The sequence below is a fragment of the Dromiciops gliroides genome, chromosome 5, assembly GCF_019393635.1.
Source record: "Dromiciops gliroides isolate mDroGli1 chromosome 5, mDroGli1.pri, whole genome shotgun sequence".
NCBI classification, from domain to species: Eukaryota; Metazoa; Chordata; class Mammalia; order Microbiotheria; family Microbiotheriidae; genus Dromiciops; species Dromiciops gliroides.
In genome coordinates this window covers 6,539,365-6,553,857 of record NC_057865.1, presented here as the reverse complement: position 1 = coordinate 6,553,857, position 14,493 = coordinate 6,539,365, and the positions used below count along the sequence as shown (strand labels likewise).

The window sequence follows — 14,493 nt, the reverse complement described above, 5'->3', positions numbered from 1 at the left end:
GGTGTGAGGCTACCTATGTGTCAGCCTTTGGCCCTGCCAGCCTCCCCATCCTATGAAGGTGTGTTGAGAGAGAGGAGGGCACAGCTGACCCCCGGGCCATCAGGATCTGTTTTTAAGGAATCTTGCCTGACAACTCCCAGCCATTGCTTTCCCCCTAGACAGCCATTGGACTGACATGTACTAGTTTCCTCTTCCCCTCCCCTCCCCATCCCTCCTTTCCTCTCCCCTGCCCCCCTTTTCTCCAATCCCTTCCCATCCTCTCTTCCCCTCCCTTTCCCTCCCCTCATCCCCTCCTCTCCTCTCTTCCCCTCCCCTTCTTAACTCTCTCTTGGATTTTCTGCCTGATGATTGAAAGAAGTCGGAAGCCCTGAGTTAGAATCATGGCCTTGACACCCACTGCCTTTAAGACCTTGAGCAGGTCGCTTCACATCCTCATCTGTAAAACAAGGGGAGTAGATCCGGTGACCTCTGTGCACCTAGTCCTTATTCAGTTCTCTCTGTGATGCTACTGGGGCAGGTGCTTGCCTTGGGTGGCGACCTCATCTTCAAAGGAAGCGTCCAAGGTGCTTTGGTTTCTCTCCCAGCATAGAGTCTGGACACTGACCAGGGAGTCAGCCCCAAGGTCTCCTCCAGGCTTTGCCACTTCCTGAATGGGTGACCCCGGGCTAGTCGCTGAATGGCCTTGACCTTCATTTTCCTCATTTGACAAATGAGGGGGGTGGATTCTATGACCTTCAAAGTCCTGCCTAACTCTAAGTCTGTGATCCCAGGCCCTTGGATCAGACTCTCCCAGGGCTGGGCCATCGATAGGCCATTTTGTGAGGTGCTGGGGCCACCCCTGGAGATGTGGACTTGGTCCCAAACCTGGGTACAGGTTCCAGGTTTAGCATGCATTGTGTGTGTCAAATGAGGTGATTTATCTAAAGTGCTTTATAACCCTTAAAGCCTCAGATAGCTGCTTGTTTTATTATTGTTGTCACGGTGGCGGTCCCATACAAAGGGTCTTAATAGTTTCTCAGTGAGTACTTGTTGATGGACTGAATGAGGCAATGACATCATGATGGTGGGACGGTCATTGTGGCCCTGATGGAAACCTCCTTAGAGCCACCTTACCCGCCCCCCCCCCACCCCCCGGTCCAATAATGGATGAGGAAAGAGGCTGTAACTGCCCTACCCCCGAACTTTCACGGTTTGAGGCCTCCGGTCCAGGCCTCGATCTCAGACCTCTGGGGGTGCTGGGGACACACAGACAACACGGTGGGATGGATTCCCCAGAGCCCCTCCTGTGTGTGTCCTTCACCCATCTCATTTCTTTCCTGCAGGTTGCATGTTTGAAAAGGGCCCCAGGCAGTTTTATGATGACACCTGCGTGGTCCCAGAGAAGTTTGATGGTATGTTTTTTCACTTTACTGGCTTCCTGAGAAGGGGCGTGGGGACATGGTGATCTAGTAGTTAGTCAACAAGCATTCATTCAATGCTTGTTATATGTTTGGCGCTGTTTCCAAGTGTTGGGGGTACCAAAACAAAAATTGAACACCCCCTACCATGAGTGGGCTTACATTCTAGTGGGGAAAACAGAATATGCAGGTATAAGGGCAGCTGGGGGAGGCACAGTGGATAGGGCCCTGAACCTGGGCTGAGGAAGACCTAAGTTCAAATTTGGCCTCTGATCCTTACTAGCTGCATGACCCTGGCTAAGTCACTTAACCTCTGTTTGCTTCCGTTTCCTAAACTATAAACTGAGGATAATCATAGCACCTACTTCACAGGGTTGTTGTGAAGCCCTTGGCAAACCTTAAGGTCATATATGAAAGCTTGCGAGGCTTATCTGAGCTTTTACAAAAGCAATGCCGAATTGAGGCTAAATCATTTGGGGAGGAAGGCGTCTGAAGCTAGAGGAATAAGGGCAGGCAGATTCCTGGTAGACCCTTTGACTTCCATGTCTTCCTGACTTGGGAGTTCTGGTCTCCGTGACAAGCAGGAGAGGAAGGGGCTGGTGGGGCTGTGGGGGTGGGTGGGCGGGAGGGTTTCTGTGGGCCCCATGGCTGGATCCAGCCTGTTCCTTGAGATTTATTGGAAGCTGATCCAATAATTAACAAGGCCAGGCTGCAAGCATGCTCCTCTGGGGTTCATGGTGACCAGAGAATCCAGTTATGGAACATACAACAACAGGAGACTCACATTTCTGGAGTTTAGGTGGTTCTTTCTGGGAGACCTGGGGACCTGTGATCTTCTAACCTGGCTCTCAGGGGGGATGGGCAGGTGTTCTCTACCAAGGAGCCCGGGCCACCAGGCACATGTGCACCCAGGCCCATCCTGGCAGGGCCGCAGTGCCCCCCCACCCCACCCCAGCACTCTGCATCTCTAGTGAGCTGGGCCACGCAAAGACCAGTGAGGGGACAGCACGTTTCTGTGGAGCGGCCTCTGCGGTTCCCCTTGATTGGCAAACAACAGGAGGCAAGCGGGGCCCTCTGATTAGCTGATTGCAGTGGCTTCAGGAGGCAGGGCCGTGATGAGCTGGGGGCAGCAAGCACTTTTTATTACTATTAATTTGTTTTTATAAATAGCCCGATGTATGTCCCGGGAGCGTGCCGATGCCTGCTCTGTGGTGTAGTCCAAGGCAGAGGCTTCCTGCCTCATGCTGTCTAATAGCCTGGTGGTCCGTGTTGAGAAGGCTTGTGTCCTCTCCCCAGTGGGAGGGCCGGCCAAAGAGGAGAAGAGTGCTAAGGCAGTAGACAGAAGGATGACCCCTGACTCTTTCTCCTTCATCCTCATCCTTATTGTGGAATCACTTCAGGTTGAGAGCCCAAGAGGGCTCATTGCTGCCTCCTTGGTTCCATGGGGGACATGACTTGTGAGCTTGGGGTGTGCCAGGAGCAGATCATCTAGCTCATAAAAACACAGCCTTCCCAGGGGCCTGAATTCTCTCCCTGCTTCCCCCTTGTGCCCATTCCCCATCTGGGAGCAGCTTCCTCCATCTCCTAAAGTCTGTGTAAGAACTGGAGGGTGAGGCGTACAAAGAGGCATTTTGGAAATCAGAAAGGAATTGTAATGATAGAAAAAGACAACTGGGCACGTCAGTGCTGGCGATCAGAAAGGGAAGTGCTTGGTGTCAGCCCTGGCCTGTGGGGTTTGACCTGCCGGAGTTCTGGCTCAGGGGGGCCCACCCAGGCCAGGCCTTCTGGGACACTGAGAGCCCAGCCCCAGCCCAGCCCCTAGAGAAATCGTCCCTGTGCACAGGCAGGCGGAGGAGACACTGCACAATGCCTCTTACTCTGGCTTCACAATCGTTCAGCTCCTACTATGACAAGAAAGAATTTGTGAAACTGCAGGAAAAAGGGAGACAAAACCCATGACTCTATGGAAGGAGACACTTGTGCATTGTCCCATGTGGGCCCCACACAGGAGGAAGGACTTGGAGCTGACAGAATGACAGGAGGTGTGCACGCTGCTTTTCAAAGCAGGTTCCTTGTGTGATTATTTTAAGTTCAATGATGCCTATTTCCACTGATCAAACAAACAGAAGCTTGTAAGTCATTCTCACCTTTATGGTGAAAATGTCTCTTTACCAGAACAGTTCCTTGGATGGAAATAGCCTTTTTTATTCCCTAGTAAGAGGCATATCTGGACCTCCAAAAGACACTAGACTCCACATCATGCATTTGTGGTAGGTTTGCACTGTAGAAATACCATCTGTGCTCATGAGACGGAGAGTCTTCCTCTGGCAAGAGAGATGGCCAGACCTTCGCCCACAGCCCTGGAACCCTAGCCCCACTGGCACATGCGCCGTCAGCCAAGACGAAATTCTCTAAGTCTAAGAATGAAGGGCACGTAGATAGGTGGGTGCTTGCCTGGGTCGGTGGATTGATCAATGCCAGAATCACATCACTAAAGGGACTTCAAAGGCCACTTCATAACTGCAAAAGAATCTCCTCTCCATATCTCTGGCATGTGGTCATTTAGCCTCTGCCCCAAAGTTTCTCTCCACTGATGGAGAGCTCGCTACCTTCCATGGTGTCCCATTTCATTTTGGGGTAGCCCTAGTAGATTCTTTATTGCAAGAAAGAGAGCTGGCTATCAGTAGAAACCCAGGTCTGGGTCATGACCACACGTGTCCCAGACAGTTGCAAATGTCAGTAGCTCTGTGATGTCTTGTGCAAGTCATTCCTCCCCTAGTTCAGATCTTCATCACCTCTACCTTCTCATCCTGAGATTCTTGTTCCCCTTCCTTTCTTACTTCAGAGGGGAGCACAGATTGGGAATACTATGAAGATTAGGGGATTGCACGCTTTGAAAAAGGAACCATAACTTCAATTTGGGAATGAAAATAGAGCAGAACTTTTTTAAAATGAGAAATGTCATATGCCAACTATTGAGAAAAATTGTCTGAAACAAGGGGAGAGAAGGAAAATAATCTCCCATGGGGTAATTCGTTATGTTACGAGGGACTTTCATGCCCATAGGATTTGTGTCCCGTGTGACTTGACTCAAAGTAGGCCTGGGCAGGTTGGCCTCCTGAGTATCTGCTTAAAAAAGGCCCTGCGATGTGTCTTGTCTTGTGTTAGTCAGTGAAAACCTCCCAGGAGGCATCCTGGGTGACACTTGGGTCTGAATGCCATTGCCAGGCTTGTAGCATCTCTGTCTGTCAGTCTGTCTCTCTGTCTCTGTCTCCCTGGATCTGTCTCTCCGTCTCTCTGTCTCTGTGTCTGTCTCTGTCTCTCCCTCTCCCTCTTTCTCTCTCTTCCTCTTCCACCCTTCAGTGAGACTTTTGGACAGGTGTGGGCTGGGGGCAGCACTTGGCAAGGAATTAACTGAGAAACTAACATGAGACACAGAGGGACCCAGGAGGAAGCGTGGATGCCTGCATACACACACGCATGCACACACGCACACATACATATTTAAAATGTGATGTCAGAAAACCTTCATGTCATTGCAAATCAGGAGCAGGGAATGTCTGAGTAGAAAGAGGCAATCCAGTCCAATCCACGCATCCCAAGAAGGCACCAACCCAGTATCCTCTGTAAGTGGTCATTGCTCTTTCCAGGAGGGAAACCTGCAGGGGCCCCACTCTTTGAGGCTTATTGCATTAGATGGGAGGGGTGTTTCTCTCTTAAATCAAGAGTAAATGGGCTTCTTTGTAACTTCCCTCCATGCTCAGAGGCTGTCAGAGGCCAGGGCAGAACAAGCCTGGTTTCTCTCCTGTATTTCAACTCTATAGACACTGGAAGATCCCAGTCCTACTTCTCTCCTTTCATTTCTTTCTCCATTCCTCTTCTCTCCTCTTGGTTAAACATTCCCCCTTCCTCACAACACCTGTGAGGCATAGGCTTGAGGCTTCTCTTCACCACTGCTCCTCTTCCTCTGGAACTTCTCCAGGTGATCAGTGTCCTTCTTAAATCTTCTTGCAAGTCTGAAGAGAACTCTCCAGGGGGTTCTGGGCACCGTCACTTCCCCAGGCTTGAATTCTTGAGCTCTCTTTATGCTTCTCACTAGTGCTTTGGGCCTTTCCACATTGTCCTTTCTACACCGTCCTCTTGACTCTTGAGGCCGGAAGTCCAGCCTAAAGCACTCTATGGACCAGCGTATTTCAGCCTAGGGGATGGGTACTTGGCCAAACAATTACACACACATATGGATATATTCTATTTGGACACATACACATGAATAGGTATGAACTTATACTTCTTTATAATGGTATTGAATAGAGTTGATTTTCTTTTGCAATCCTGTGCATTTTATTTTACATATTCAAAGCAATTTTGTTCGGAGAAAAAGTTCACACCCTTCACACTGCTGGCAAAGAGGGCCATCACACACACACACACACACACACACACACACACACACACAGAGGTTCAGAGCCCCTGACTTAGACATTTGTCCAATATACCATATGTGCCTAGCACAGTGTCAGACACATAGTAAGCATTTAATGAATGCTTATTGATTGAGTGAATGATTGACCTTGGCAGGAGGTGGTTGTGTTCATGAGGAGCGATTCTCAAAGGGAAAGGTCTACCAGTGTTAGCAGTCTTGGAAAGCATTGAGTGTGAGCTGCACAAAGGAACGTCTCTGTAGACCTGGCTGGCTAAGGTTCGGACAGCTCATCACCAGGTTGCTCTCAAGAGGGGGAACGTTTTTAGACACAAGTAGCCAAACTGTCCATTTAGCCACAGAAGGTTTTGTAATCTTTTGAGCCAATGCATTGCACAGTGCTCGGCACATACATAATAGGGGATTAATAAAGCTTACTGACTAACTGAACACCTAATTGATCTGCTCTGGTGGAAGAAAACCACACTGATCACATTGTGAATCCCTGTGACAGTGAAGTTGGATATTAAAAAAGGCATCCCTCCCCACTTCCTAGTGTCTCAGGTAACTTCCCGGACCCCACTCTGGTGAGGGTGGGTGGTGATAATTCTGAGCAGAAGAACAATCCCTGTGAAGGTTTCTCTTGGTTCTTAGAGCCCTGTCTCATCCCTGCTGGCCAGTCATGCTATTCCACAAGGAGCCCCCACAAGTTACAGCAGAGCCATTTTCCAGCTTCACAATTTTTGCTCAGTGAGACTTGTTTTCATTTGTGTTCAATTTCAGGAGATATCAAACAAGAGCCCGGGATGTACCGTGAGGGCCCTACCTACCAACGGCGGGGTTCCCTGCAGCTATGGCAGTTCTTGGTGGCTCTCCTTGATGACCCTTCCAATTCCCATTTCATTGCCTGGACTGGCCGAGGCATGGAGTTTAAACTGATTGAGCCTGAAGAGGTGAGTTTTGGAAAACTCAAATGAATAAAATGAGGTGTTCTTTTTGGGGGAGAGGGTGAGGAAGTCAGTAGGCTTTATTGAAGGCAGCTAGAAATGCCTCCTCCCTCCACCAAGGCTCATGGGGAAACTCTGTGTTCTGAATGTAAGAGTTTACTAAGTGTGGTCAACAGGCTGGTCACTGTGCTAGGAATGGACTACAAAGACAAAAGAATATGCCCCCACCAGGGGGAGGACATAGAAGAGAGTGTAATTAGGGACAAAGGGTTGTCTCAGGAGTCCTGGGAAGCTGAGTCCATCCCTGGGTTCTTCAGCCAATGTTTTCTTTCTAACAATAATGGCTTTGGGCTCTTCTGTGCTCAGAGGAAGAGGCCAAGGGGAGGGTGGGGGAGCTGTAGGGGTGGGAGACAAGTGCAAAGGTAGAACCACATGGTCCTTCTTCATGCCTGGGAGGCAAATGTTGACCTCAGGCTACAAAACAGGAGGCAGCAGACCTCGAAGTTCCCAAATGGCTTCCTTTCTAGCTTACTGCAGATGCCAGAGCTCCTCAGCTGGACTCTGCTTGGCTGGGCCTTGGCCCTGTGCTGGTGGGGCCCTGAGGGGCCTTAGCATGTTGTCCTAGTCCCTGGGAAAACATTTAGATGGTCTGTGGCAGAGGAAGGACCAGGATCATCCCATTTTGTGAGGCCACCCATTTTAACAATGGCTTTTTGCTTAACAATCCCGGAGACACCAGATCACACCAATCCATTCCAAGCCTTTCCATCAGCAGTAACAGGTGCCAACAGACTTCTCCAAGGGGGCTTCACATTCTTGCCCTCTTTGTAAAGAGGAACATGCGGAGATCAGGAAGCTTGGGCGCTGGCCTCAGGGAGGCAAGTGGGGCTTGGACAAAGCTGATGCTAAAGCTCTCTGGGAGGGGCAGGACAAAGGTCACTAACAAGGCTTCAAAGGATTGGATTTCTCCTTCATCACACAAGCATTTCCCAGGATTCTTTGAGAACTGGGCACAGATCTAAGAGGAGTAGGGAAGTGGGTTTTGTTATCTGATCTCTGGCATCCAAACTGATTCTTCAGGCCTTGAGGTTTACCTTTGGTGTGGTTCAGAAAAGGTTGGTGAACTGCAGGTGGGCTCACAGGTGTGAGAGATAAGAACTGGAGCCTTTGAGCGCTGGAAGGAAGGGAGGGAGGATGGATGGGTGGGTGGGTGGATCTGTCTCAGGAACCGTCTAGTCCTCACCTTACATGAAGAAATCCCCCATGTGGTATCTCTGATGACAAGGACTTGTCCGAGGGCCTCATGACCAGAAGCCCCCCCCTCCCTCCCTGCAGCCCTCTCGGGCTTGAGCCAATGGGGATGCTCTTAGGAGTGTGTCTCCTGCCATCCAGCTTAACTGTGCTTTTTGCCCCTTCGACCCAAGATCACGATCAATCCCTCCCCCAGTGATGGCCTTCCCAATGCTAGAGACAGCTGTCTTGGTTCCCAAGTCCTTTGGTTTCCAACATGCCCAGTTCCTTCAACCAAAGCTCCTAAGTCATGGACTCCAGGCCGTCCCACTTGTCTTCCTTGGGCTGTTTATCTAGTCCCTTCTAACAATAAGCTGTCCAGACCTGAGGATGAGACTCCAGCTGGGGTTAGGCCGGGGCAGAGGGAAGTGGGCCCATCACCCTCCTGTGCCTGGAGACCACATGGGCCTCACTTAATGCAGCCCCAGATGGCAGTCACTGTTTGCATTGCCGTGACAACCTAGTGAGTCATATTAAGCTTCCAGGCCACTAAGTAAGCAATGATTAATCACCCAATGTATGCCAGACCCTCTTTTGAGCAGATGGCCCAAGGTTTGGGGAGAGGCAGAGGTAGTCAGAGGCAGGTACATCAGAGAAAGCAGGAAATATATCTTGGCATGAGAGCAGATTCAGGGGAAAAAAAAAAAAAACAACAACAACTGACCATCAAAGCAACAAAGCTCTGAGGGAGGAGCATGATAGGTGATGTGGTTGTGCATGGATATCTATATACACACCTGGATATATGATATACTATGGAATGTGTGAAATATGTATTATAGCTCCATTACATTGACCACACATCATTTGAAAAATAATCCTTAATGTCTCACTAGGCTTTTCCTTAAAGGAAGTCATGATTTGTTTTACGGAAAAAATTCATCAAAAGGTTATACTCTAAATAAACATCTATCTATCTATATATGTGCGTATGTACATACATACTTATAGTTCTCTAAGTTTCGGTTGTGTCCAACTTTTCATGACCTTGTTTGGGGTTTTCTTGGTAAAGATATGGTAGGGGTTTGCAAGTTCTTTCTACAGCTCATTTACAGATGAGGAAACTGATGCAAATAGAGTTAGGTGACTTGCCCAGGGTCACACAGTTAGCAAGTTTCTAAGGCCAGATTTTAACTCAGATCTTCCCAACTCCAGGCCTGGTGCTCTATACCCTGCACCCCCTGGCTGCCCATATGTATAGGTACATACACGTGTGTGTGTGTGTGTGTGTGTGTGTGTGTGTGTGCACGCGTAGAAAGAAAGTGAAAGAGCCATGTCTCTACATGCTGAATATAATACAAGAACAAATGGTAATGCCCCATTCATGTTCTCTATATTGGAGAATTTATTATCAGAACACATCTTCCTTCTGGGGTCCAGTTTTCCAGAAAAGTTACATGTGTAGAACACCAGATTCCCTACCATTGTCCGACAAGCAGGGCATCAGCTTTTGTTCTTGTATCCTGTTTCTCAATGGAGATATGACCCAGGTCTCTTGACAAAGCACTTGATGGAAATGGTCTACATCTTGTGGTCCTTCTTGTTGCTGGTTCCATGGGTGGACGCTGAGAAGGAAGCAGCCGAGACCAGGCAGGGAGGGGTGTGATTCGGGTGAAATCTTTAGAGGCTGAACTCATGTGGTTTTGTGGTGAGGGAGGGGCTCCCATAACTCAAGCACCATTTCTGGTACTATTGTGGCTTCTCAGGGTCTCTGATTCTGGGGGCGGGCACAGCCTGGCCCTGATGAGGAGAGCAGATGCCAATGTGAGCTTAGTTGAGTTGACACCACCTTTAGCTGATTAAAAGGATTTCCCTTTATATTCCCCAAGGATGCAGAGGGAGATCCTTGAGCGGCCCCCAGGGACATGAGCCAGCCCTCCATCCCTCTCCCTGGCAGGGTCTGAGCCTCCCTTGCTTCAGCTGTTTGGTGTCTGAGGTCTGTGATCTGGGCTGCCAGGACAAAAGTGCCCCGACTGGAAGGGGTGGATTAAAGCAAACGGAAGTGAAGTGACCTGCCTGGTCTCAGGGTTTTGGGCTTCTACAGAGAGGATTCTCATTTAGCTAAGTGTTGGAAGACTCAGTTCTCTCTTTTGGACTGTTATCTCTTCTCATCCCCACCTAACTCATGCATTATACGGATCTGCGTACATGATCGTCCACCCTCCCCAAGACAGCGCAGACTTCTTGAGGTTAAAATGGCCTTTTGATGTCCTTGTATCCCCAGCGCTGAACCCAGAACTGTGTGGATAGAAGTCACTTAATATACATGTATTCAACTGAAAGACATGCTTTATTTTAGCACCATAATGCAGGATATAAAATACATGCACACACACACACGCTCACATTTTCCTCAATGTCTGACCAATGCAGCTGTGGCAGGCGCTTCATCTCAGGAGTGTTACTTTTCTGTAAGACTTCCGGTTGTAGGGTCTGCACCCATACGGTGCCTGGTACCCCAGCTCAGCCATTTGGGGTCTCTGTTCTTTGGAAATGGGCTCTCCTCTCCTTCAGCATTTGTCCCCTCTGGAGGTTGGCTTTTCTTTATTTTTTCTTTTTCTTTTCTTTTTTTTTCAGGGTAGTGAGGGTTAAGTGTCAAGTGTTTGAGGTTGGGTTTGAACTCAGGTCCTCCTGAGTCCAGGGCCAGTGCTTTATCCACTATGCCACCTAGCTGTCCCCATGGGGTTGGCTTTTCTTGCAAGTATGTCCTGTTCCAGAAGCTTCCCACTGAGCCCCCTTGAGAAGAAACATATAATTCCAAATTGCAATTTAATTTAAGGGGCTGTTAATAGTCCATTTTTCCTTCCCCACCCAGCTTGCCCATGTACCATTCACCAGGGCCCATGATGGGGATGATTGAATAATACTTTTTTGGGGGGGAGAATTGCTGTCCTGTCATTGTCATCCCCATCCCTCTGTTCCTGAGAAAGTCAGCAGAAGTCAAAGACTTCTTTTTTCTTGAGTGTACGGTGCGCCTCCTCCAGAGACAATGTGACTGGAAATGTGATTCCCTCTGCCTCAGCAGAGCTCGCTGGCCTCCAGGGAGGAAAGTCACAGCTTTGTGTATTTCAGACCGCCACATTCTTTCCTTAGTGGGAAAAGACTCATCGGTAAGAGACAAAGTGTCTAAGGAAGCAATTAAAAATCACGGGAAAATGTGCAAGCAAGAACAGGGAGAGAAACAGACTCCTCCCTCTCCCCCCATTCTGGAAAATAAATAAACACTATCTTTGGCTGAGTATCAAAGATGTATTGGTAAATGTGACATAAGAGCAGAATGGAGCACCAGCTCCAGCAGGAAGCCTCCTTCGGGGGTCTGGGAACTCTTTAAAGATAGTTCGATAGTCATCCCTCAGTAGGGCTAGCTTCCTTTGTAATCCTTTGCATTTTATTTGATGCATTTCAACCTATCATTCTGAAGACATTTCCAAAGGGAGGCATGACACAGAAGAAGATTAAGAACCCTGCCTTAGCTCTTTCCTGATTACCTTGTATTTATATAATAATGATAATGATAATAATAGCAGCTAGCATTTATATAATTTATGATTTACAAAGTGCTTTATACATGTTATCTTATTTTTCCTTCACAAACCCCTGGGAGGTAGGTGCTATTATTAACCCCATTCTATGGGCGAGGAAACTGAGGCAAACAGGTTAAGGGATATGTCCAGGGTCACACAGCTAGGAAGTGTCTGAGGTAGGATTTGAGCTCAGAGCTCCCTAACTCCAGGTCCAGCACTCTGAGACCCTGCCTTCTAGGAATTATAAGTCCAAGAGTAAGACAAATTGTATGAATCAGGACATTCAAGCCAGAGTTCGTGGGAGATACCTTCAGAGGGCATGGCCCTAAAAAAGAAAGAACCACCCTCCACAATGATGTGACTCCCACCCACTTTCCCAGGCTTGTTTCATATTATCCCACCCTCCTCCACCTGCTCTTTCTCCATGTACTGAAGGTGAGCCATCAGATGTTGCCCCTGCAGAGGCCCCATGAACTTCTGCACCTCAGGTCCTTCCCTCTCTAATGCCCTCCCTCTTCATTGCCACATGTAGCTTCCCCAGGTTCCTTGGGAGCCCCGCTCAAGTGCCACTTTCTGCCCAACGACTGTCCCAATCTGATCAGTGATTAACATATGCTCATCTTGCATTTCTTTGGTGTATGTTTTATCCACATGTTGTACCCCTCCCAGCAAAAGGTAAGCAGCTAGACGGCAGGCTTTGGTTCAGGATTATCTTGTATCCTTAGGGACTTGCAGAGGGTCTGAATAGATTCTTTCTGTACCGGAACTGCAGGGAAAGTCTGAGTGTTTCTTCTGAATCACAGACTCTTTGTTCCCTTTTAAAAGGCTTCTCTTCTTGCTTTTAAATGTTGTGCCCAAGCATGGTGACAAAGGGCTTCATTGAGGAGGCTCTGAGAGGTGGCTGCATGCCTGCTTTAAAAAGCACACCAGACCACAGGAAATCCAGGTCACCCAGACCTTTGTTTTGGAACCTCTTTCCTCCCCAGCCAAACTGGGGGGCGAGGATTACAAAACCCCAAACCCAACAACCAGTGCACAGGTGAGGTGGGGAGGGAGAGCGCAAGCCCACAGAATCCTGGGAGCTCAACTCTCCTGGCTACTGGGGGGGGGGTTTCTAACTTGCCGGTTGTGTGACCTTGGACAAGCTGGCTGCAGTCTCTGAGCACAGCTTCCTCCTCATCCAAATGAGCACAATAACCTTTACTCAGCTGTGTTGTTATAAGGATCAACTCGAAGGCAAGAGGATGGGTTCAAATCTTGCCACTACCATGTCTTTTAACCCCTCTGCTGCTGCCATTTCCACTGCTGTGAAATGAGACCCAGGATGCTTTGGTCCCAACCTCAGGGGCCTCTTCCAAGGCTCTTCTGTTACCCTGTGGGTGAAACCCCTTGCAAACTTCCAAGTGTATGTTGTTATTTTTATGTAGAAACCTTGCAAACCGAAAAAACAACTGCATAGTAAAAGGTGATGCACAGGGAAAGATGCTAACTTGGTGATGATGGAGAAGCCAATTAGTGATAGAAAGACAATGTCCGGTCTGGAGCGCTTTGTAGAGTGCTCTCTGAGTGGGAGCACAGCCCTTTGGAAGTGGCTTTTGAGCCACGTGTAACGGGACTCTTCTCTCTCTGTGGCAGGTGGCCAGGCGCTGGGGCATTCAGAAGAACAGACCGGCCATGAACTACGACAAGCTCAGCCGCTCGCTCCGCTATTACTACGAGAAGGGCATCATGCAGAAGGTGAGCCCCTGAATGGTTGTGCCTTAATACGCGAGCTGGACTGGAAATGCCGCATGTCACGCCCTTGCCGAACACTTAGCTCTGAGATTTCAGATGATGAGCCTGTCTTTTGAGAGTGTCAGGGGTGTTCCGATGCAGGTGCGGCCTCCTCCATTGTTGGGAGGCCTTGAGTTTTCAGTGAGTTCTCCAGGGCCTGCCCCCATCACCGTGTGATTCTGCGGCACTCTGGGGAGCAGCTTTGGAAGAGGAGGGGGGATTCAGGCTGCTGGGGATCCCTGCTGGTATGGATGAAGAGTCTTTGAAAAGCTCCCCGCCCCCCCCACCCTTGGCACCTTGGATTCTTACCTCTTGCTTTTATGAACTAAGGGCTCCCATCTTGAAATGGGTCCTCTTAGCTGGAGGTTGCTGTGGGAAGGGTCACTTTCAGGAAGGATTTCATGTGGATTTGTGGTGAAAATACTAATGAAGGCATCTGATTGCTACTGAAAAAGATCTGGGTCAGGCTAGGCTAGGAGGGATCTTGGCTTGGTGGCTAGAAGTCCAGACCTGCTGTCCAAAAGATCTTCCCCTGACCTCAGCTGGCCAGATCCACCTGAGGGAGTCCCTGTGAGCCAGCAAGCACTTAGTACAATCATAGGCTATAGAAAGGTGTGTGGGCTGGGGAGGGGTGGAGGCAAGGGGAGGGGCACATACAGCATGTACCCATAAAAGCCAAGTCAAGTCAACACACATTTGTTAAAGGCCTCCTCCATTAGGCATTTATGCAGATCCCTGGAGTATAGCAGTGCCTGTGTTATACACACACACTCACACACACAGAGCTTTCTAAATTATAGAGGGCATTTCCACACTGGGCAGTGCCCTCAGTGATAAATTCAGAGGTCGGCACCCCCTCCCCGTGATTTCCACACAGAGTTCCCAGGTTTCAGGCCTGCATTTGTGTTTTCACATTCCATGAACCATAGCCAGAGGGAACAATGTCCCTGTTTTATCAATGGGAAGGCCTTTGGGGCTCACATCCACATGGCTAGCATGGCCGGCTTTCATCTTCCCAAGATCTCAGACTCACCCTCTAGGCACGGGGCCATCCATGGTCACATCTGGCCTTGGGAAATGGCTTCACTGCTCATTCCCATTTCCCCTGTTGCAGACATGCAAGGCAGCATGGCACAGAAGCT

At 49.1% G+C, this 14,493-nt stretch overlaps 1 protein-coding gene across 7 annotated transcripts in view; it reads left to right on the top strand.

The window, feature by feature from the left end:
* ETV1 (ETS variant transcription factor 1) overlaps nt 1-14,493 on the top strand; it is a 96,402-nt gene that overhangs the window by 78,778 nt on the left and 3,131 nt on the right. For all 7 annotated transcript variants that reach the window (XM_043966653.1, XM_043966650.1, XM_043966651.1 and 4 more), the window contains 3 exons: nt 1,323-1,391; nt 6,601-6,770; nt 13,214-13,315. In XM_043966653.1, the coding sequence (XP_043822588.1) occupies nt 1,323-1,391; nt 6,601-6,770; nt 13,214-13,315 (341 nt within the window). The remainder of the gene's footprint in view (nt 1-1,322; nt 1,392-6,600; nt 6,771-13,213; nt 13,316-14,493) is intronic.